Below are 25,024 nucleotides of genomic sequence, written 5' to 3'. Positions count from 1 at the left end.
GGTATTTATTGTAAATTATATGTACGGTTGTTGTGAGCTGCAAGGATTTAAAATCACGCTTTATGAATTGAAAACACACAAGTGTTTTTATTCACGACCGTTTAAAATTTAAACATTTAATAAATTGATCTTACTTTCTGTTTTATGGATATATTACAATGCAAAAAAATAAATAATAATTACTCATAAAACATAAAAACTAAAATGGTATGAAATAATTAATGTAGAAATATAATGATTATAATTGTTTATACAGATATTTTTTTTTGTAGGATGCAAGAATTTATTTAGATTTTATTTTTATGTTTCCTTTACAAATGAATATTTAAAAATACCAAAGCAGAGTATCTTGTCATATAAAATACTTTAATTGCAACTCTGAAAATATTCTGATTTCAATCATTGTTAGTTTCTCCAGAAACATAAATACGGTATTTATTTTGTATATATTTGTTTGATTCCGATTGAATTAAATACTTTTGATAAGAATATTATCTTTCTGTTTTCTGATCTAATATTATCTTTCTGTTTTCCGATCTAATATTATCTTTCTGTTTTCCGATCTAATATAAATATTTTAACCAGAATGTTATCTCCCGCAAGTCTAGTATGATGAAATACACAGTATCCCGTGGTTAAATCTTCAAACATAATTAGTTTACATGTTATCGAGACAACAGACAATACCACGTTATAATTGACCCAGATATACACAGTGCACAGTGGTCGTTTTAAAACAAATATAATTGCGTCGTCAAGGGCAATCAAGGGACCATATCAAAGACGTAGATAACAACCTGTTAAGACCTGTATAAATGACCGAAAACTTTAGAGACGTTCCGAGAATTTTATTCTGACTTCCGGCTGAGAGATATCGAGTGGCCCATAGACACATCCAAAACTCGCCAATATATAAGCATGAACCCCTCAGGGGGTTCATGCAAAAAAAACATACTAGGAAACATATTCAAAAAATCATAACACTATAACTAACTGGTGGGATGTATAAATACCGAGCCGCGTCAAAGAGTATTCATCAAAATACACATAGAAAGAAACAGAGGTGAAGGTAAACCGCAAACATATAATTAAACTCAAAACATTAAAGAGTATGGAAAAGCCTTGGTCTGACAAGCGAAAAACGTCGATAAGACGCACATCAGTAAATAAAAGTTCAAAACAATAACCAGGATGGAGTACCACAAACCCCACATAAAACGTCTGTGGTGTAAGTATGATGCGTTAATAAAATCACATTTGGTGGTGAATGAGTAGTATACACGGCCGCGAAGGTTACAAATATGATGTTAATTGTCTTCTAATTGTTGAAATTATAATTCTTAAAATTTTAAATCAAAAGTTACCCACATCTAAAAATAAAGTTACGGACAGTCTTCTTAGTTTTGATCAAAAAGTTACGGACATCTTATGCATTTTTTAAAGTTGACATTGCGCTTTAGTGAACTCTATATTAACAAATTTATGGTAATTGTTAGTCATTTCTTTATTCAATAATCCTATAAATATTTACATTCTGCATGAAAAACGTCGCAAAAGGTACATTTTGTATGAATTAAATATCAACCAGTTTAGAGTCCGCCATCTTGGGCTGTGGGTAACTTAAGTTACCCACAGCCGTTTAAGCACAGTGATAAAATTGGTCTGAAAATATGATTTAAAAGTTGGATAGATATGTTATTCTTATAAAATAAATTTAAAAACACTTATTTTTATCCTAAAAAATACAAGGAGGGTTTTATAGATAATGATGTTACAGTTCATTCTTTTATTTTATAATGTGATTTGCTTTGTTGTTTTTTGTTGTTGTTGTTGGTTATTTTTTTTAGAGTATTGGCCGTATAAACTATACACATTTGAACCAGTTTTTGAAAGATATTTAGACTACTGGACTGTTACTTTATAAGTTGTAATATCAAAGATACAAAGTTCTATTTAAAATTTTGATAGTAGTAAAGCATACCATGAAATAACATCTGCTGATTTTTAGCTTCAAAATCTTATAACCCAATATTAAAAATCAAAAGCCAGAAATTTTCAGTTTATATAATTTTCCTTTCTTTGTGTGACTTAGAGTATTAATCCACAGGTGCCCATCTCCATCTAGGGTCATCAGTCTTGGGCCTTGTATGCCTACCAAGGTCAAATCCACTAAGGTCAGTAAAAGTCCATTTGGTTGAATAATATGCAGTGAACTTTGATTAAAGTCCAGCAGGACAATATTGTCCTGCTCTGTTACCACCATTGAACATGGATTGAATGGACTCTTTTCACTATTAATAATAATACTTCCTCTATATACCCATTGAATGTCTCGATTTAAGTTAAGCTTGATAAGTCGGCCACAATGAGATTCATTCTCAATACAGTCATTATCAATGTAACAAATTGTTCCTTTGTTTGAAGTTTCCTTGCCTTCAATGGTTTCAGTGTTAAAAGTTGCACAACCAGTAACAGAACCATTGATGAGAAATTTATTTCCTGTATTGAAAATGGTTTTTGCTGATATCCTTTTCCCTTCCAAGCTGAAGACTTTTATGATTGCTTTGTCTGTGCTGTTTTTAACATTATTAAAACTCATTCCAATAAATAATTGATTTTCTTTGGAAATGTGTATTGACTGTGGTTTATATTGAGTGAAACCAGCTATTTTCATGATCTTTTCATCTACTTTTTTCAAAATATGAATTCCTGAAGAACTTATAAAAACCAGATTATTCAGGTTTGTTAATCCTATTTGCCCAATTTGTCCTATGTCATCTGGACATGATGTTTTTTTTGTGAGGGTCAAATTTTCATCACATTTCTTAACCTCAACTTGGTTGATACTATCAAAGTTTGATGTCCATATTGTTTTGCTTTTATCTATTTTCAAGTCATTTATGTTAAAATCTACATTATAATCATGTTGAATTGTAACATCAATTTCATTGGTAGTTGCTTTTGGTTCTAGTCCAAACACTGATCCTTTTGTATACTGCAATATTTTTGAATTATAGTGGTTTGAATTAATGGAGTCTGTTACTTCTTCAAGCTGTCTCTCAAATTCTTCTGCTTTTTCAAAAAAAGATGCAGTGTCCCTACTTTGAGCAATGTCATGAAGATGTTTCTTTTGTTTCTCAATATTTTCCTGCTTCTTTTCAACTGTGTCCTTCCTAGAAGTAATACTATTAGAAATTAATAACCTTTCCCTTACCAACTTGTCTCTTTTGTCATCGTATGTTTGTTCGATTTTTTCCATAGCTTGTATTTGGTCCTGTTTAATTTGTTGTAATATCTCTTCATACTGTAAAAGGTCAACCTTTTCCAGGTTGTCAAGTTTCCGAAGATACAAATTGGTTACCGTAGAAACTTCATCATGAACTTTAGATAATTTATCCAACCATTCAGTGCAGCCACTTTCTAAGGTTTTTAATTCATGTTTCTGGTGGTCAGACTCGATGCATTCTGGACACACAATTTTATTACATGAGCTGCAGTACATATTACATAGTCCATCTCTGTGTCTGGTACATCTGACCGCCTTGAATTTTCCTTGTTCATTTGTTTCTTCATCTTTTACAGTGATATCTTTTATATCTACAAGCTTATGAACTTCTGCATCTTTATATTTTGAATGATTCCTTTTACATGTTTCACACATAAATCTGTCACAATCGATACATTTCACTTTTATTTTAGCATTTGTTTCGCATACTTCACATTGTTTTATACTTTGAGAACGTCTAACTGTACTTGAGGAAGCCATACAAAATGATAAATAAAACACTTTACATATTTTGTCAATCGTCTTCTAAAACATTCAAATGTTTCAGAAATGGCTACCGGTAAATTATTCAATTTAAACAATATGCTGAAAGTAGTAAGTGTGTAACTTGATGTAGTTTTGATCACACAGATGTCACATGATAATTATTTTCACAATATGAAACCTGTCACTGTATTTTTATTGGGTTTTATATCCTATTTCAACCAGAATAAACCTATAAAGGAAAACAATCATTTGTATGATATGCAATGTAATATTGAGAGGCTATTGATGTTTACACTATCAAAATATTATTTAAGTTTCATACTTACTAAATTTCTGTCAATAAGTATCAATATTGAATTACTCTGAAAAATCTGACAAAAGAATGAGGTTTTCATATGTTGCATAAAATGTAGAAAATTAAAATGACAGTTAATCTGTTAAAAAATATCATGATTAATTTGGTAGTGAAGTGTAGGTGCCCTATTGATAAACATTCAAGCAAAGCCTTTTTCTTACAGATTTTTTTTATTCATGTTGCAATTGGAAGAAAGTTTGTCCTTGAGTGAATTTCATGGTTAATTGATCATAACAAGGATTTGTGGTTGCCCTTGTTCCTCAGATACTTTAAGCAATAAGTCAATTATATTTTGTGTATGGAACTATATAATGGTACACATATCTATCTGGCAGAGTTCATCAGACCTTAATCTCAAATACTTTTAACATACATTGAATCATTATCAGTAAAGATGCCACATCATCTTAGGTCTCTTAGAGTTTTAATAATTGTACTTTAACTGGAAAGTAATTAAACTACTGTTTAATTGAGTGATTGATATATAAAAAATACTGAAGGTTTTCCATTGAAATGATATACTCCAGTCTGCGTAAGTCAACTTTTTAGATAAGGGCCTTCTGTTTTAAAACTTTACTCAGTACTCAAAGACCAAATTTCTGCTTGAACCAATAAAATCAGCATTTTGATAGGGTTGAACTCTGAGGATGAGGATGATGATTTTATGACAGCAAGACCAAGTTTTACCTCAGTAACTATGCATATTGGGTCACAATATTTGGTATTTTGATGTTATGGTAGTAAATGTGCGTCTTATATGTCATATGACCACAACCTCATTTTCAATTTAATGGTCAGGTTAAATTTCAGGATTAAGACCTTCCTTACAAACATTGTATGATAGGTTGACATAATTTGATATAGCTATAATACTAAAATTACGAGGTCCAATTTATCAGCCGGCATCAGGTAAAAACGGCATATCAAAGAATTCAACTTTATATATAGCTCATATAGGACAATTGTGTAGATTAAAAATTACACCACTCCAGACCCTTTTGTTTTCCACATAATTAATATTGCCAATAATTAACAAGTTCCGGGTCGAATCCGGTACCGACACCAAAAGTATATTCACCTGTTACCCATTACCTTATCTGTACGTTCCGCATCTAACAGGCGCACCACCAAATGGTGTATTTGATTTTTACTATATACACGGGTCATAATCACAAAGTGGACACAACTAAATTTAATCATTGTCAAATTGTTCCCTATTGTAGTTTTTTGATTAGTAAAGTTTCTAAGATAACAATACGAATACTAAAAATTTGGACTAAGGCGTATAGGTACAGTTTTCAATTTGTTAGCGGGCATGACGCAAAACAGCGAATCAAAGATTTGAACTTTATTGGACAATGCTGTTGATTAAAAAATACTCAATTCCAGGACCTGAATATTACCAATAATTGAAAAGTTCCAGGTCGACGGGTTCAAACATAAAGATTTGAAAGCAGAGAAAACTGTGTATCTTATAATCGGCACGACTTTATCAGATGACAATACCAATACTAAAATAAGGTTTACGCATAGCTATATACTTTAATTCAGTCACGGACCCGCGATATCACGGGTGTGTTCTAGTATATATAACAAGTCTTGTTATATATTATATTTTGTAGTGTACAGAATCATACTACATGATCCATCGCCCTGTAAGATTGATCGTTGACTATTTATTCAGTCATTATACATATATCTATAGTCACTGGTTCTCTTCATCCAAATTTTAATGGGTTATATCCCTTTATGGAATTTGATATAATGATCTCTGTTTTATTTAGATATAAGAAGATGTGGTATGAGTGCCAATGAGACAACCCTCAATCCAAATCACAATTTTTATAAGTAAACCATTATAGGTCAAAGTACGGTCTTCACCACGGAGCCATGCCTCACAACAAACAGCAAGCTACAAAGGGCCCCAAAAATGACTAGTGTAAAACCATTCAAACAGGAAAACCAACAGTCTAATCTATATAGAAATAGAGGTAAGAGAATCACTTATGAACCACATCAACAAACAACAACCACTGAACATCAGGTTCCTATATTTGTTCACTTCTTTGTTATGGCAGTTTAGAGGTGGATGTTTTGTATGTACACTTGTCTACTGTTGAAGATTGTGTATACAACTAGTGATATTTTTTATAGCTTTGTTTTGTGAAGTCAAATGATGTTACTTTGATTATATCCTATTCATGTTGTCCTACATTTCAAGCTTTGGTGGTCTGGTACATGTTTTCTTGGTGAAGTCTGTAAAGTAGCTTTATATTGATAAAACAACAATTTGGTGTGTAGATTGAGTTCATGAAAGATATATTTAAAGTGACTGTCATAAAAGTGAGAGGTTTAGCTAGCTATCAAACCCACCGTTTTCTACATAAGGAAATGTCTGTTGTACCAACTCAGGAATATGTTGTTTTCCATTTGTTTGATGTGTTAGAGTTTTTGATTTTGCCAATTTATAATGGACTCTCCATTTTATATTTTCCTCAGAGTTTGGTATGTTGGTTAATTTTATTTTTTTACATAAGACATCATTGAATCAAGGTTAATCATATTTCAACTGAATTCATTACATATACATGATGAACTGTGAACCAGACAGAATTTTCTTGATCAGTAAATGGACCTTAGTTTTTGAGGTTGTACAAGATTTGGAGAGAGTTACTGGAGTTTCCTGGTGTGACACCACGTTTTTACACAGTGTTTGGAGTATGAGATTAGGTCCTCTCTGTGTGTACTGTAGCAGTTGAGACATCAATGATACAAAATCAGAAAAGAGTTGTCATTTTGTGCCATTCCTGATGATTGAACGTTAAAAACATATCTGTATTTATATCAATTTATTTCTAAATCCACATAAAAGTTCATGGTGATATGAAATAAGGAGATAGGGTATGATTGGTAATGAGACAAATATCTGCCGTGTTAAAATGCCTATGATGTAAGCAATCATAAGCAACTGTATGGTCTTCAATAATGCAAAAAAAAAAGGTTTTAGCATGACAAAATGTGAAACAATGCAAATAAGAAAACTAACAGCCTAATTTATAACAATCAAATTTATTAAAAATAGATAATGACAGACATATATATATGTTGTGTACAAGTTATCATTTTGTACAAATTATAATTTGTACAAAACAAATGTACAAATTATAATTTGTATTTTGACTTTGTACAAATTGTAATTTGTACAAAAAGTGCCTGTACAAATTACAATTTGTACAAAAATCGACTAAAATTCACTTATAACTTGTACAATAATTTATAGTATGGATTGTGTTATAAAAAAATAATTGATACACACTATAGAACCTTATAAACCTTATTTACAAAATGCAAACACACCCAGAGACAGCAAATGTAATTGGTACATGCATGCCAGTTAATTATTATAGCCGAATAGAAATTGGCCCCTGTGACAATTCTGATAGAATAATAGAAAATGGCCTCATTGAAAATTCTGATAGTATAATAGAAATTGTCCCCACTCAGAATTCTGATAGTATTTTTGAAATTGGCCTCAGAGAAAATTCTGATAATATAATAGAAATTGGCCTCGCTAAGAACTCTGATGGTATAATAGAAATTGGCCACATTGAAAATTCAGATAGTATAATAAAAATTGGCCCCACTCAGAATTCTGAAATTGGCCTCTGACAGAGAAAATTCTGATAGTATAATAGAAATTGGCCCCAGTGAAAATTCTAATAGTATAATAGAAATTGGCCTCTGTGAAAATTCTGATATTTGCCCCAGTGACAATTTTGATAGTATCATAGGAACTGAAGCAATTAGGATAACACCAACGTTGAAAAACAAATCATATGTGCCAGGAACCGTGCGCTGTCTAACTAACAGATCCAAGACGAATCATCATGAAAACGAAACAGAAATTATAAGAACTTGCTATTGGGTGTAATGTCAGTATGATCGTACCACAACTAATCCTCGATATATTTGTCTAATAATTGCATCTGGAGAATTTTGGTACAGTATTTGAACTGCTGTAGGTATTTTTTTCACAGCAACATTTGTGGCATGAAAATACGGATTTATTGTGTTATTAAAATTTGCTGTTACAAAATATTAGAAATTATTATAAATTAAGGAATGTATCTCCCTCATGCAAAGCTCTGATTCCTTTCACGGATTTGGCTATACTTTTTGAACCTTTTGGATTATAGCTCTTCATCTTTTATATGAGCTTTGGATTGCAAATATTTTGGCCACGACCATACTGAAGAGACATGTATTGTCGAAATGCGCATCTGGTGCAAGAAAATTGGTAACGTTAATTTTATTGTGCACTTCCATATTCGCTATAAAAGCAGGAAAGGATTTATTTTTATTTTGGGGGCATATACGAATGTGAAAAGCAAATGATTCTGTGTTATTCCCATTGCCATAATTCACTCACATACTCAAACAAATAATACTGTACAGAATTTCTGTTAATAAGGTTGATTGTGTGGTCATGGAATACAACTTCTTTGGTGTGTATCAATGCTTTTATATAACAAAGTCCATACCATAAATTATTGTACAAGTTATAAGTGAATTTAAGTCAAATTTTGTACAAATTATAATTTGGACAAGCACTTTTTGTACAAATTACAATTTGTACAAAGTCAAAATACAAATTATAATTTGTACAATTTTTTTGTACAAATTATAATTTGTACAAAATGATAACTTGTACACAACATATATATCAATAAACATTTATATTAAAGTTTATATAATATATGTATTTGTATTAAAAAAAAAATCCATATTGGGTAAATATCAATAATAATGATAATGGAAAAAATGTGATAGCCTTAGGGTTAACTTAGCAAAAATGGAAACTAATATTTTAAGTTACTATAGCCTTGCTTGTATGGGGCTTTCCTTTAATGTTTCTATAAATAAGGGCATATGATACAGTTTTTAACCCACAGTGGTTTAATTAAAAAAATCCGCATGCAAGATATTTTTCATGATCAATTTAATTGATTGAATGATTGTTTGATTGATGTTTAACACCACTTTCATTATTATTGTGCTATTGCATGGGGTCAGATTTAATTGGTCAATGAAGCTGGGGAGAACAACAGACCTTAAATAGGGAAACTGACAAGGATAGTCATCAGTGTTGACAGCTAGACTAGAGTAGTTAGACTACTTAGACCACTCTTTTGAGATATTTACTCCATATTTCATGGGTTTTTTTTCTACATTTCTATCTGTTTTGAGAAAGGTCTAACTTTTTGTTCAAAATATATACACAAGTATTTTTTTCTAAAACTTGAATTGATCTAAGCTTCATTCAGATGACTAAAACATAAATATAACTGAATTCCACCTCTGCAATATTTGGTACAACTCCTAATATTATAGCTCATAAATAAAATTTTGATAATATTTTCAACATGCAAGAAAACTGGTTAAGGCTCTCAGGTGTAAATCATTTTTTTTTAAAGTTAGGATTTCAGTATATTTTTCTATAAATGAACTTTATCATATACTTAATAGAAAAATGAAATAAAAAAATGGGGTCACTGTTCATTTAAGCTCACAATCTGCCTCCGAAAGAAGCATACATTTTTGTTAATGTCCTTTTTTTCTGTTGGAGAAATATTGGTAATATCGAAATAAAAAATGAATTAAATTACAGAAAGTGATTAATTTTTACAATTATTTAGTTTATGTACAGTTTTTTTTTAAAACAACAATAAAAAATGTAGGTCACTGATGAGTTAAAAACGATATTTCAATTTTAATGCCAAAAAATGGAATTTTTGCATCAAAGGGAGATAATTTGGAGCTTTTTTCCGACGTAGTCGGTATTAGTTTCGGTTTGTGCTCTTTGAACTTAAGGCCTCAGATCACAATTAATCCCCTTTGTTCGTGGTCTAGGAATATAGTTCCCAATTATTATATAGGTTATTTCTTCCCAAGTAATCTGTCTACTATTTTCATTGAAATGTTTACTATTTAAGTGGTCCTATCAGTTGCATATATATTGAAATAAGTAAAACATGTGGAAAAAAATTATTATTGAAAGTGAAAGTAGTGATTTGGCCAAAATGAAAGTAGGGTAGAAATTAGCCTTCGTCATTTATTCAAGATTCAAATCCTACCATTGGTATGCTAAGAGGGCCCTCAAAAGAAAAAGCACTGATGGATTGTCCTGGGACAAGCATATTTTATTAGAATAATAATGGTCTATAAGCAGTTAAATTTATTTCATGTTTGTGGCCGTGCAAATTTTTTAATTCACTTTGACTTTAACTAAAAAATGCATTGTAGCCAAGGGGAAGAATAATTGTGTTCTGAGGCCTTAAGGACGCTTAACTATGGCAACAGAATACCCATGCTCGGAAATCCTTTCTGTGATTGGAAAAAATGCTGTCATGGTGGGTGATTTGGTTGTGTTTGAAAAAGCGTTTCGTTAATTATATCGTGATGGAAAGCAAGTGAAAAACTATAAATTTTTGAACTAGATCTTACAAAGATTTATATTTTTATTAAAATAATTGTCCAATAGCTCTTTGCATCAGTGACAGCTGTTTATTCGGGACAATTATATAATTTTTAATGTAAACTTTGTTGTACCAACGTACATGACTTTTAGAACGCACCTACGCATGTGAGATTTCCACGGGGTTTTGGTGCATGTAAACAGAAAGATACGAGGACCAAGAATACTGAACACAAACAGAGAAAACGTTATTTAAATGGTATCTTTGTGCTTCTGAAGGTTATCGAAATGATAGTTTTAAACATATACTCAAATTTAAATAAGTCATGCTGGGCCAAACCAAATCGATTATTTTGGTTGATTTTTGTACCATATCATAAAGCAATATTAATAATGTAATAAATAAAATTTGTACAAATGTTTAAATTTTTGCTGAAATTTTTGTACCTGCAAGCCTCCTTAAAACAATATGTAAATACAATTATAAGATGTGGTGTGATTGTCAATAAGGAAAATATGTACTAAGAACAAAGGACCAGGATGTTAACAATTATAGGTCACTGTAAAGGCTTCAACAATAAACAAAATCCATACAGTATATAGTAAGTTATAAAAAGCTCTGAGAAAAAGAAAAAAAAATGATAAACAATTCAATATAAAAAACCTTCATTAAACTGATAACATTAGTAACTTAAAATAGTACGTAAATAATTAATATATTCATATAATTGTATACAAATCTAAATAATACATGCTGGAAAAAAAACTTTTATTAAGTAAAAGTCTTTTGCTCATTGTACTCAATGTATGGTGTTGATTAAGACTATTCCATAAAGAACTATTTATCTTAGGAACTTTCTTATCAAATTACTTTGCGTAGCACCTCTCATAGAGTAAGGAATATTATTTGATATCTGTTTAAAGTTTTGATCTAGGCTGAGTGAGGTGCTTAATTAAAAAATTGAATGTTATTTTTTATATATCTTTATACATAAGAATTGAAAGCAAGTGACCAACCAATTTCGCATGAAGCATGGTTTTGTATCAAATTTAAAATACACAGCATGTATTTCTAATGCATACATTTTCAGAAATAAAAAGATTTTAAAATAGGGGATCCTGATTGCTTAACATAGGTAGATCCAGGGGAAAATTTTGTTGATTATATAGAGAAGCACTGAAACATGACTGGAGCTTGCCCCCCTTAGGTCAGTCAGTGGACCCCCTTATGAAAAGTTCTGGATCCGTCACTGGATTAATATGAGGAAGACAATTTACACTATCCCATGGCAAAGACCCTATTACCCTTCACAAAGACACTTAATCATTTGTGCGCTTTACTAAAAAGGGATGATTGCTATGTACAAGACGTTATATTTTATTACTTAAGTGCATTTGAAATTGAGCAGACAGCAACAAAAGAACATTCAGTACAATTAAATAAATAGCACATAGCTGGAAGGGTAATAGAGCAGGTTGCTGTAGTTTACAATGTTTTCTCAGGGTAACAATCTGCTCTATCACCCTCTCAACTGTGTGTTTTTTAGGATATTCCAAATTTTGATTTGTCATGCAAAGCATACCTGGTACATGTTATTCTTTTCAAAAATTCTAAAAAGTACTTAAACATACCATGAAGTTTCATTTGATTATTTTCAAGTCCTTTATATCTAATCAGTTAAATTTAAAAGCCAGAAAATGTCAGTTCAGATAACTTTCCGTACTTTGTGTCTGTAAGAGTTTTAATCCACAAGTGTCCATCTCCATCTAGGGTCAGCAGCTCTGGTCCCTGTAACCCCACTAAGGTCAAATCCACTAAGGCCAGTAAGAGTCCATTAGGTTGAATAATGTGTAGGGAACTTTGTTTATAGTCTGCAACAACAATATTGTCTTGCTCTGTTACCACCATTGCACAGGGATTGAATGAATTCTTTTCACGATTCATAATTCCATTTCCTATGTATTCCCATTGAATGTCACGATTCAAGTTAAGCTTTATAAGTCTTCCACAGTGAGATTCATCATTATAATCAATGTAACATATAGTTCCTCTGTTTGAGTTATCTTTACTTGTAAAGGTTTCACTTTCATTGTTAAAAGTTGCACAGCTGGTAACTGAACCATTGATAAGAAATTTATTTTCTGTATTGAAAATGGTTTTTGCTGGTATCTTCTTCCCTTCCAAGGTGAAGACTTTAATGATGGCATTGTCAGTGCTTTTTGTAACATTATCAAAGCTCATTCCAATGAATATTTGATTTTCCTTGGAAACGTGTATTGACCTTGGCTTATTTTCGGTTAAATCAACAATTTTCTTGTTTGGTTCATCTTTTTTATTCAAAATGTAAACACCTTTTAAAGTAATGAACACTAGATCATCTGTGTTTGTTATTTCTATTTAAATAAATTCTCCTATTTCTGCGGAATTTTGTGTACTTTTAGTTATGTTTACATTTTCAACACCCTCCTTAACGTCAGCTTGGTTGATACTATCAATACTAGATGTCCATATTGTCTTGCTTTTATCAATTTTCAAGTCCTTAATGCTCAAGTCCATGTTAAATGCTTGTAGAATTGTAACAATAATTTCATTGATTTTTGTATTTGGTTCCATTCCAAACACGATTCCTGGTGTATAACGCAGTATTTTCGAATTATATCGATTTGAATGAATGGAATCTGTTGCCTCTTTCAAATGTTTACTTTTAAATTCATCTGCCTTTTCAACAAATTTAGCTGTTTCCTTACTTGCCGCAATATCTTTAAGAATCTTCCTTTCTTTGTCAATATTATCTTGCTGCTTGCTAATTTTGTCTTTCCTAGAGGTATAAAAAAGACTAGAAATTAATTTCTTTTGTCTTCCCAAGTTTTCTTTTTCAGCATTGTACTTTTGTTCTACTTTTTCCATTGTTTCTTTTTTATCCAGTTCGATTTGACGAATTATCTCATCATACTGCAAATTATCAACTTTTTCCAGTGTGTCGAGTTTCCTGAGATATAAACTGGTTTCATTAGAAATTTCATCGTGAAAATCAAATAATTTGTTCATCCAATCAGTGCAGCCACTTTCTATGGTTTTTAACTGATGTGTCTGGTGATCAGACTCAATGCATGTTGGGCACACAAGTTTACTACATGAGCTGCAGTGCATATAACACATTTGGTCTATGTGTCTGCTACATCTGACTGCCTTGAATTTTCCTTGCTCATTTGTGTCTTCATCATCTATGGTGATATCCTTTATGTTAACAATTTTATGAATTTCTGCATCTTTATATTTTGAATGATTCCTTTTACATGTTTCACACATAAATTTGTCACAATCGATACATTTCACTTTTACTTTTGCATCTGTTTCACACACTCCACATTGTTTTATAATTTGGGAACGTCTTACTGAATTTGAGGCAGCCATTTTATACGAAAAATAAAACTACTTTATAATTTTCCTCATTTATCATCCAATACAGTGATATAAAAGTTTACATATATAATGAAATTATTCAACTTGAACACTTCGTTGCATACAAAATATGCAATTTGAGACTGTTTTGTGATACAAGGAAATCTTTCATTAAAAAATCATGTTTATCAAGGATGAATATATCAATTACATGCAGGAATTCTTAAGAAAAACCTTAGTATGTAATACAATGGATTATTTAAAGATTTTTTAGAAAGATAAGATTTAATTTATTGTTGTTGTAATATTTGCACAAAACACTTGGTTATGCAGTCTTCGTGCGCAATAGCCAATATAAATACTGTTTTAAAGTACTTTAGAAAATCTGCCCAAGGTATGATACAAAATAAAAGTATATCATATATAAAATCAATATAAAAGTTTAAACTGTTAACTATTACTATGCATGTACTTTATAGTATGATTGTAAAATGAGACAGCAAACAACAGTTTGACACTTAGGGTATTCTCTTTGCATTTTATAATGAATAAGTTGCAATGGTAACCAAAGAGTTCATGGGGAGAATATTTGCTACATATCAAAGCTCTTTTTTCATACGATCTCTCTATTCAACTTTAGAGGATTGTAGCTTTCATAGCCTACCAGTAAAGCACAGGCTTGCAAAAAATAATGGTTTGGCAGTAACTTAAAATTATACGTTCATCTTGTCTTTGCAAAAGCTTAATAATGTAGCCATATCATTCCAACTTCTTTGTTGATTATATTTATCTTTAAAAAAGAAAAGGAGCAGAATTTATACATTTCACACATACTATAATTATGGTCCAAAAAAGGGTTAGATGAGACATATTTAAAACTAAAGCAAAAATTGGTTGACCTTTTGAAGGTGCACATATTTTTTGGGAGGAATTTTTGTCGAGTCTGCAACTTTTGTTGCAGAAAAGTTGACATGGGATAGTGATCCCACGGCGGTATTAGATAACTTCTTAAAAGCTTTATATTTAAGAAGGTTGAAGACCTGGATGCTTCATACTTTGTATATGGATGCCTCATGTTACGAAGTTTCCGTCAGTCACATGTCCTTGACCTCATTTTCATGGTTCAGTGACTACTTGAAAAAAAAATTAAGAAATTTTTTGTAATGCTACATTCTCTCTTATTATAAGTAATAGAATAACTATATTTGGTATGTGCGTACCTTGCAAGGTCCTCATGCCTGTCAGACAGTTTTCACTTGACCTCTACCTCATTTCATGGATCAGTGAACAAGGTTAGGTTTTGGTGGTCAAGTCCATATCTCAGATACTAAAAGCAATAGGCCTAGTATATTCGGTGTATGGAAGGACTATAGAGTGTACATATCCAACTGGCAGGTGTCATCTGACCTTGACCTCATTTTCATGGTTCAGTGGGTATATATATATAGTTAAGTTTATGTGTTTTGATCTGTTTTTCTTAAACTGTATGCAATAGGTCTACTATATTTACTGTATGGAATGATTGAAAGGTGTACATGTCTAGCTGGCAGGTGTCATCTGACCTTGACCTCATTTTCATGGTTCAGTGGTCAAAGTTAAGTTTTTGAGGGGGTCTTTTTTTCTGATACTAATTGCAATAGGTCAACTATATTTGGTGTATGGAAATATTTTATGATCTATTTGTCAGTTGAGCCGGTTTTATTTCACCTTGACCTCATTTTCATGGTTCATTACTCAGTGTTAAGATTTTGTGTTTTGGTCTGCTTTTCTTAAACTATATGCAATAGGTCAACTATATTTGTTGTATGGAAGAATTGTTAGCTCTACATGCCTGCCTGGCATGGTTCATCTGACCTTGACCTCATTTTCATGGTTCATTGGTCAATGTTTAGTTTTCTTGCTTAAGCTTATATATGTGACCGTTGTAATAAAGCTTTATATTAAGTCTATCAACATAATATCAATGATTAGTAAAGAAGGCGAGACATATCAGCGTGTGCACTCTTGCTAATTTTTAATGAAGTATCTGATATTTTGAGATTTTTCTTCAAGTAAAAAATGCACACACAAGAAAAAATTTCCCTCTCGAACCAATGTAAGAAATCAAAGTGTCAAATAACAGTAAATCAGTGTTTCATCTGTAGTGATTTCCTGGATAGAGGGTTGCTGCTCACAAGCAAGCTATTAAACATTGTTAAACCTAGAGTTCTGAATGGTCAGAAGTTGAAGTTATTCCTTTGTATTTTATGGACACCCTCACAAAAAAAAGTCTGTTGACCGTTTTGATATATTCGTTTCATAGATGATATAGGATATGTTCCTTATGTCGTAACTACAAATCATGTTCCCTTTTCAAAAATGTGACCTACAGAATTAGACTACCGGTATTTACTTGATTCATAATAACATGAGCAACAAGACAGCAGCCAAATGTGGAGCAGTATCTGATTACCCTTCTGCACGGCCGTAACTACCATTGAGGCAAGTAAGGCAATTGCCTCACTAAAATTTCGACAATGATTTTTTTTTTATGGTGAATTTATTTATGGTAATTAAATACGGCATACAGTCATATGTTGTTCTGTCTCAACCTTAATTTCTATAACTTTTCATCATTCCTTTTAAATTATTTTTCCCGAATATAACTCAGCATCTAAACGGGTGTTGTTTCTCAATTACATTAACCTAGTAATGGTAACCATCATGGATCTCTGGTTAAAAGCAGGCTCTTCCACAAAAAGGAAAAAGATACTGAAAGTGAAGAAGGAATAATTCTAAGAAACTAACTTCATTGGAACTAATCCAAACAAGAATGTGTCCAAAGTACACGGATGCCCCACTTGCACTATCCTTTTCCATGTTCCATGGACTGTAAAAATTGGGTAATAATCTAATTTGGTATTAAGATTAGAAAGATTATACTATAGGGAACATATGTACTAAGTTTCAAGTTGATTGGACTTCAATTTCATCAAAAACTACCTTGACCAAAAACTTTAACCTGAAACTCCAACTTTCATTTTCATGAAATTGGGGTCAAAAGTCTTATTTGGCTTCAAAATTAGAAAGATCATATCATAAGCAACAAGTGTACTAAGTTTCAAGTTGATTGGACTTCAGCTTCATCAAAAACTACCTTCACTTTAACCTGAACTGATGGACGCACAGACGAACGGACGGATGCACGAACGGAGCCACAGACCAGAAAACATAATGCCCCTCTACTATCGTAGGTGGGGCATAAAAATATAAATAGACTGAAAAATCAAGTACGGGGGCATCGCACAGGAGCAGTCCTGTCTGTGTATTCATTTCTCCGTTTCACCAACTTTATTCACTTTCTTTACAGATAAACAAAATATATATAATATGAAACCCGTTTCACCAACTTTATTCACTTTCTATACAGATAAACAAAATATAAATAATATATGAAACCTGCAAGTTTTTATCCATGTTTCTTTAACCTTAAAAATTGAAATAACATACTGTAGTCCAATTTGACAATATTGAGGAACAGTAGGACCTTTAAAACAGGATTTCGTCTTTTCTAATTCGGGACTAGGGAATTTCGTGTCATTATATTTGGGACTACATGACAGACGAATGCATAGATGAAATAAAAGTTAAAAAGAAGCGTATACAATCGGATTTTTAAAACTGACTGCAGGACATCTAGACGGATGGAAAACAAAGTTCACAAATAAGGAATCTGTTCCCAATTCCCTTCAGGAAGCTTTATATATATATATATCAGGATTTTACAGACGTGTTCTTGTGCTTTTATTAACTCTCCCAGTGATGAGCGTCTGCTGTGTATGTTCTTTTTCTGCCCTGAGACGACTGACAACTTAGGAAAGAGTTGCATGAGTGGCGAGATATTATGCCGTCTTGCTATGCTCCAAGTTCATTGCAATAAGAATGTCAGCAGACCAAATATTCTGAAACAATTTGATGAAACCGGCCATAGAAAAATTGGCAAACTTCAATTTGAATTACAATTTCTACTTAATCGATGTTTGTTAATCTTTGTTCTGTGTTCTGGCGGCAGACCCAAATTGATATTTGGATGTTTATTTGACATATAATTAATTTTTAATGTTCAAAACTTTAGAGTCTAAAAAGTAAAAGCGTTTCAACAGATTTCTTTTTTTTTTCATAATTTGCAACATTCAGTATACATAATTTGGAATATTTGGGATTTGGATGAAATTATGTACACAAGATATGAAATATTGTTCTATTGTTACTTACTGTCAATGAGGACACTTAGGGAGAGGATTGCTTTCCTTTACAAAACATAGATATTCTCAAAACCGAAGATCTGTAGCATTTTTGAACCAGCAACAAATGAGAAAAGGTATATAAACATTTGAATTGTTAAATAAATGAAAAACTTTCTTCTTTAGAACAGAAGAGCTACAGGGTTTTTGGACCAGCAGTCTACAGAATCTGGACCATTTTTTATGATGTTATCTACTCCAGCATCACATGCACCCTTTACACCAGCACCGAAGTATAAAGATAACTTTGCTGATAAAAAGGCTCCTAGAACTCCTAGTTACAACATTCATGGAAAGGTTTAATATTGATTCTACAGTGTAACCTTTAGTTATGTTACTTTTACATTCAAATGAATTATTATGTATGTGTAAATGGTAGTAAGACTTTCACCAAGAAGATCAAAAAACTTTGCCTTGTAACTTTTCGAGGTCTGTTGACAACCAGTAATTTAAAAAAAAATCATTCTTAAATATCTTAACTGAAATGGGAAATGTCACCCGTTATGATTGCCAATGAGACAACTATCCACCACAGTTCAATAAAGTGGACATAAGCAATTATAGAATTCAAATCTGATAAAACCACAATTAAGACCCAAAAAAAATGAAACTCACTTTGATTTATGAAATTGTAAGTAAAACAGTTTAAGATATTCTTCATTATAAATTCATTACTGATGAAAATAGACTATATAACTTTTAAATCTTTAATTTGAGACTTCTCAGTTCCAACTTTCACACAAAAACCACACAATGTAACTAGTTTTAAAAATATAATTTCAGGACAAACACTGGTTGATTGAACAAGCACTTAACCCTATGCCCAATGATACAGTAACAACTATTGATGATATTTTCAGAAACAGGTAAATGTATACAAGTTGATGTGTTTTCTTTCATGCCCTTGGCTAGGTGAAGGGAGCATAAAGTTTTACCCTTGAAGTTCTTCCATCTGACTGTCCTTTGGTCTGTTTTATTTTCATTTTCACACTCTGAATTGAGTTTTCATCATTCAACTTTTATGAAACTCATACTTTGGTCAGTTTTCCATTTGTATCAATTTAAACATTTTTTCCATAGAATGATAATCATGATAATCGTGAAAAGAGATAATATGATAACAGTGTATTGTTTACCTGATTTGTACTTTTAATAAATGTGTCTTCATTTCAAGACAAGACATAAGTGAAAGAATAATGTTTTCAGATGGTAAGTTTTCCATTTTTGTTTCAGATGGAGAACATTATTGTCTGTAGATGATATGGTAGAAAATGTAGTCAATATTCTAACAGAAAAAGATCTGATTAACAACACATTTATATTCTTCACATCGGATAATGGATATCATTTAGGTAACATCATAATGTTAACATATTTTAATGCCCCCACCACGGTGGAGGGGGCATTAAGTTTTACCCTTGTCTGTCCGTATATTCCAAAAGTAAGTTTTTGTTCTCTTACTTGAAATACCTCAACCAAATGTTATGAAACTTATACTCAATGCCTTTTACCTCAAAACATAGTTCAAGAATGATTTTGGGTAGTGTCACTTTTACAGTTCTTGAGTTATGTCCCTTTATAATCTTATATGCAAGCAGGGGCATCATCTGTGTTCCATGGACACATTCCTCATTATTTTTAGTTTTGAATTAAGTGTCATTAGAATTTTAAGCCTTTGTTACACTATGTATAAAACTGTGTGATCAGCATCATTGAAACAACAAAACTCCAGGAGCCTGTAATTCAGTGGTTGTCGTTTGTTTATGTGTTACATATTTGTTTTTCGTTCATTTTTTTACATAAATAAGGCCGTTAGTTTTCTCGTTTGAATTGTTTTACATTGTCTTATCGGGGCCTATTATAGCTGACTATGCGGTATGGGCTTTGTTCATTGTTGAAGGCCGTACGGTGACCTATAGTTGTTAATGTCTGTGTCATTTGGTCTTTTGTGGATAGTTGTCTCATTGGCAATCATACCACATCTTTTTTATATCCAATACAAATTTACCAAAAACTAGTATGTAGAGGCTGCTTCACAGAGATCGGTTTTTGCATTGCATCACATTACATACTGTACTCCAAATTGATTTTACAAATAACATCTGAATGTTTTGTGTTTTGACAAAGTAAAATTGGTAGAAATATCAAAAAGAGGTAAAGCATTAAATTCTGTGAAATTTGTAGATGAAGCCAGTCAAAAGCGGAACAGTTGTGAGTAGCCCAGCTAGCTTTGAAACAAATGACATGCCAAATCTAACAAAGATGAAATAAAAATGTACATCAATTTGTATAAAAATCATAGCGTAACTTTAAATACTATTAAGGTATAACAACTTTTGTTCTTGTAGGTCAGTTTTCATTGCCTAATGATAAGCGACAGTTGTATGAATTTGATAACAGAGTCCCATTCATGGTTCGTGGACCTGGCATAAAACCTGGTTCAACCTATAATGTAAGTATTATAATGACTATACAGTTTCAGATATTCTAACAGGCAGTGATAACCACTGAATGACTCACAATTTGAATTTAGTTTCAAACTGTCTGAGAGAAAAATACTGGTATATCACAATCATAGCTGTAGTGGAATCTGTTTTTCTAACAATTTTTATCAATGTGTATGCAAATTTACCATTTCATCTCTGTAAAACAATCCTTTTTATCTCTATATGTGATGTCATTAGGTATGGTGGCATTGTCCATAGCCAGATAGATCAAGCAAACTTCAAATTGATTATTAAAAAAAATATGATCAACTGCTCTGGAAAGTATCAATAGGTTTAGAATAAAAGAAATATCACAACTTGAGTTTATTATACAAAATATTTGATTTTAGTCTCCAGTATCATCTATTGACTTAGCCCCAACATTTCTGGAGATAGCAGAATCAACCATACCTACAACAATGCAGGGAGAATCATTACTAAAGTTACTGACCACGCAGAACTATAACAGATCGTCACCTATACTATTAGAACATTATGGAGAACATAAAGATGAAATCCAAGGTTGTCCTCAGTACAAAAATCAAGGCATGGCAGTAAGTTATTAGAATAAGAAAAATTATACTTTTCTTTGCAAAAGAGAGTCAAACAGGACAAACAATAGTATTCCAAGTACAACATAAAAACTAATAACTGAGCAACAGCAACCACACCAATATCCAGGGGTGATCACAGGTGCTTTGAATTGGTAGGCAAATTGTGCTACAAACATGACTTCTGTGGTATTGCTCATATAAGTAAAAATCCTGTGGTTGGTTTCATTCGGTAGGTCACATTTGAGAATGATGGGATTCTGGTACAATTGGAACATGTTGATCATCATCTTTGAAACAAATATTTAATTGTTGAATTTTAGATTTGGAAATGAGTTCTAAAAGTAGTTACATGTACATGAATGTAGATGTAATAATGAGATTGGTGGCATTCTCAGTTTGAAAAAAATATTTGAATATGTGGTTTTCATCAGAATTTTTTTTGATACGTTTGTAATACTGTTCCTCATCTTTGTGATGTTATAGTATAATCAAACAACATTTATTGAAAAAGAAAGGCCAAAAACTGAAGGGACATTCTAGCTCATAATTTAAAAATAAGCCAACAACGCTATGGCTAAAAAAGTAAAAGACAGAAAAACAACTGTTCACAATATAGAAAACAAAAGACTGAGCAACACAAAACCTCACCAAACAATTTTCATACAGGATGAACTATAATGTGATCTTATCTGGAAGCCCATTATTAATGGATAATTAGAGAGGCAATATTATCATGAAATTAAACTAAAATGTGTTGGGTTTTCTAAGTCAAATTTGCATCAAACTTTTCAGAAAAATTCAGGCTATCAGATATATGCATAAAGATGATATTACTTTAAAATGAGAAGAAATTTACCAAACATTCTTCTTTTTCATTTGATTTACTAGTAAATATTTGTTTTTCAGAATTGTGATGACCACTGTGTATGTGAAGACAGTCATAACAACACATTTAGATGCTGGGTGACGTGGGGTGAACCAAATGTGGATAAACAGAAACTATGTTATGTGATGGAGGACAATGCAGTAAGTTAGTTAGAGAATTTTACTTTGAAATGAGATTTATTAAACTGATGAATGCTAGTTGGATAATGAGAAAAATGTTATTTTACACCTTGCTGCAAGGGTCTGGATTGAACGCGCTAATAGAATGATATTATAATGTAAATAGAATGAGAACAAATATCTCATCACATATTTTCTGTAATGACAAGTGAAGATATTTAGTATACATGTGTCAAAATTTTCCAAAAAAAAGACCAATTAAAATAGAGTGCTTGATGCAATTTCTTTTCTTTTAATGTTTATTCAAATAAAAATGTATTGTATAAAGATGTTTGCTAAATTAAGATATGTACCAACCAATTAAGCTTTTCCTGAAATCACCAAAATTAATGTGGCATTTCTAAGTTTTGATTTAAAAAAATACAATAAATGCTCACAATAATTTCTTAACTTACATACTGTATTTATTTTATTTTTTTCAGACTTTTGTAGAACTGTATGATTTGGTAAAGGATGAAAATGAATTAAACAATATTATAGATTATATTGACAAACCAGGCTATGAAAAAAATAGGGAGATGATAAAAGATATGAAGAATTGTAAAAAATGTCAACATGTTCTAAAATTTATGGAAGACTGCAGGGGAGATAACTGTGAGAAGATTATCAACCTGCTTCGCTGACTATAGAGAACTCTGTATGGGACAAAAGTGCAATTACTGGTTTAATTTTGTTGCCAATGGCGAAAGAAAGTCTAGGAACTACTTGACTCACTAAAGTGTATGCTTATACAAAATTCTGCCAGTTTGTTTGTCCTAAAAGACTTGTTTTATCCAAGGCATAGATTACCTTAGCCGTATTTGGCACAACTTTTTAGAATTTTGGATCCTCAATGCTCTTCAACTTTGTACTTGTTTGGCTTTATAAATATTTTGATATGAGCGTCACTGATGAGTCTTATGTAGACGAAACGCGCGTCTGGCGTACAAAATTATTATCCGGGTACCTTTGATAACTATTTAAATTCTCAATTAGTTTAAACTATGGAAGTCAATTCCTTCTATTGTCTCATAATAACAAGTTTTATATTATGAATTTGTAAATGGAAACAGCAAACATATTTAGCCCTCTACATTCTGTATATTCCTATCCCGTTTGGAGCCTTTAATTCAGTGGTAATTTGTTGCTGAATATTATATTTGTTTTTTGTTTTGTTTATTGTTTTGTACAGAAATCTCTACATTAGTTTTCTCTTTTGAATCGTTTTACATAACCAAGTAATTTCAAGGCTATTTATAGGTTACCATGTAGTATGGGTTTTGCTCATTGTTGAAGTTCTTACAGTGCCATAAAGCGGTAAGCTCTCTGGTGGTGAGTTGTCTCATTCACAATCATACCACATCTTCTTAATTTTATATTATAAACTTTATTTTGATATTTGGTCAAGGAAGATGATTGGTGTGGTTGTTTTCAATCTTATTCGACAAAATGATTGATATTTTAGAATATAGAGCTGAGAGACCTCAGTTCCAAAGGTTGTGTGAATACAAGTGTTATATTTATATCATTATCACCCACATTTTACTTAATATGGATCCTGATTTATTATTATACTATATTGTTTATAAGTTTACAAAATTTATGTATTTATTATGTTTATAGTAATTTTATAAATAAACTAAAAGAATTAAAAATTCATGCATTTTTTTTTTGTTTTAATGTAAACATACTAGCTGCAGTAGTCCAAGAACTTACATTGTCTGTAGGCTACATTCTCTATTTTACTCAACACAAAAATCTATTGTTCTTGTGACTGAATCATACTCATGTTATAATAAGATGAATGCTGTCCAGATGTTGACACATCTTGTTATGCAGTACTAGTCTTGTATCAAAATTTTGGTTACAATCTTTTGAGCTATAAACAATTTGTTAAACAAACTTGATTTGAATACCAAGTAATGCTCAATGGAGTGAGGAAATAAAATTGAGAATGGAAATGGGGAATGTGTCAAATTTCCAAATTGTACACAAGAAACTAAAATTAAATTAATACAAGACTAACAAAGGCCAGAGGCTCCTGACTTGGGACAGGCGCAAAAATGCGGCGGGGTTAAACATGTTTGTGAGATCTCAACCCTCCCCCTATACCTCTAACCAATGTAGAAAAGTAAACGCATAACAATACGCACATTAAAATTCAGTTCAAGAGAAGTCCGAGTCTGATGTCAGAAGATGTAACCAAAGAAAATAAACAGAATGACAATAATACATAAATAACAACAGACTACTAGCAGTTAACTGACATGCCAGCTCCAGACTTCAATTAAACTGACTGAAAGATTATGATTTCATCATATGAACATCAGGCACAATCCCTCCCGTTAGGGGTTTAGTATCATACCATCATAACATATATGAGAAGAACATAACCCGTTTTATGTTGGGGTCTACTCTATATGTCAAAGGTCTATGTCACAGCAGTGATAGAAAGACAGATATATGAACAAAACTTTTGTTTTTACATGTTATGTAGTGTACAATATGTCCAAATTTTAACAAACTCTTTTTGAAATCCCCATTGCATTAGAAAGAAACCTATTAATTTTGGTGTCAAAGGTCAAGGTAACAACAAGATATTAATAGACAGATATGTTGGAAAATTTTTGGTTCTTAATGTTATTCTATGAC

At 31.6% G+C, this 25,024-nt stretch overlaps 1 protein-coding gene across 3 annotated transcripts in view; it reads left to right on the top strand.

Annotated features, from left to right (window-relative positions):
- LOC143083081 (N-acetylglucosamine-6-sulfatase-like) overlaps positions 1–24,001 on the top strand; it is a 37,018-nt gene extending 13,017 nt beyond the window's left edge. The window contains exons 7-13 of one of the 3 annotated variants that reach the window (XM_076259281.1): positions 18,415–18,585; positions 19,072–19,154; positions 19,522–19,640; positions 20,637–20,740; positions 21,125–21,328; positions 22,235–22,354; positions 22,816–23,999. In XM_076259281.1, the coding sequence (XP_076115396.1) occupies positions 18,415–18,585; positions 19,072–19,154; positions 19,522–19,640; positions 20,637–20,740; positions 21,125–21,328; positions 22,235–22,354; positions 22,816–23,016 (1,002 nt within the window). In that variant the 3' untranslated portion in view covers positions 23,017–23,999. Of the gene's footprint in view, positions 1–18,414; positions 18,586–19,071; positions 19,155–19,521; positions 19,641–20,636; positions 20,741–21,124; positions 21,329–22,234; positions 22,355–22,815 lie in introns of all 3 variants that reach the window. The other 2 variants (XM_076259278.1, XM_076259280.1) reach the window with 2 other exon arrangements.
- Positions 24,002–25,024: the final 1,023 nt, after the last annotated feature.

The sequence above is a fragment of the Mytilus galloprovincialis genome, chromosome 7, assembly GCF_965363235.1.
Source record: "Mytilus galloprovincialis chromosome 7, xbMytGall1.hap1.1, whole genome shotgun sequence".
Taxonomy (NCBI): Eukaryota; Metazoa; Mollusca; class Bivalvia; order Mytilida; family Mytilidae; genus Mytilus; species Mytilus galloprovincialis.
The sequence above is the reverse complement of the archived record's forward strand: the minus strand, read 5'-3'. Positions and strand labels throughout refer to the sequence as shown.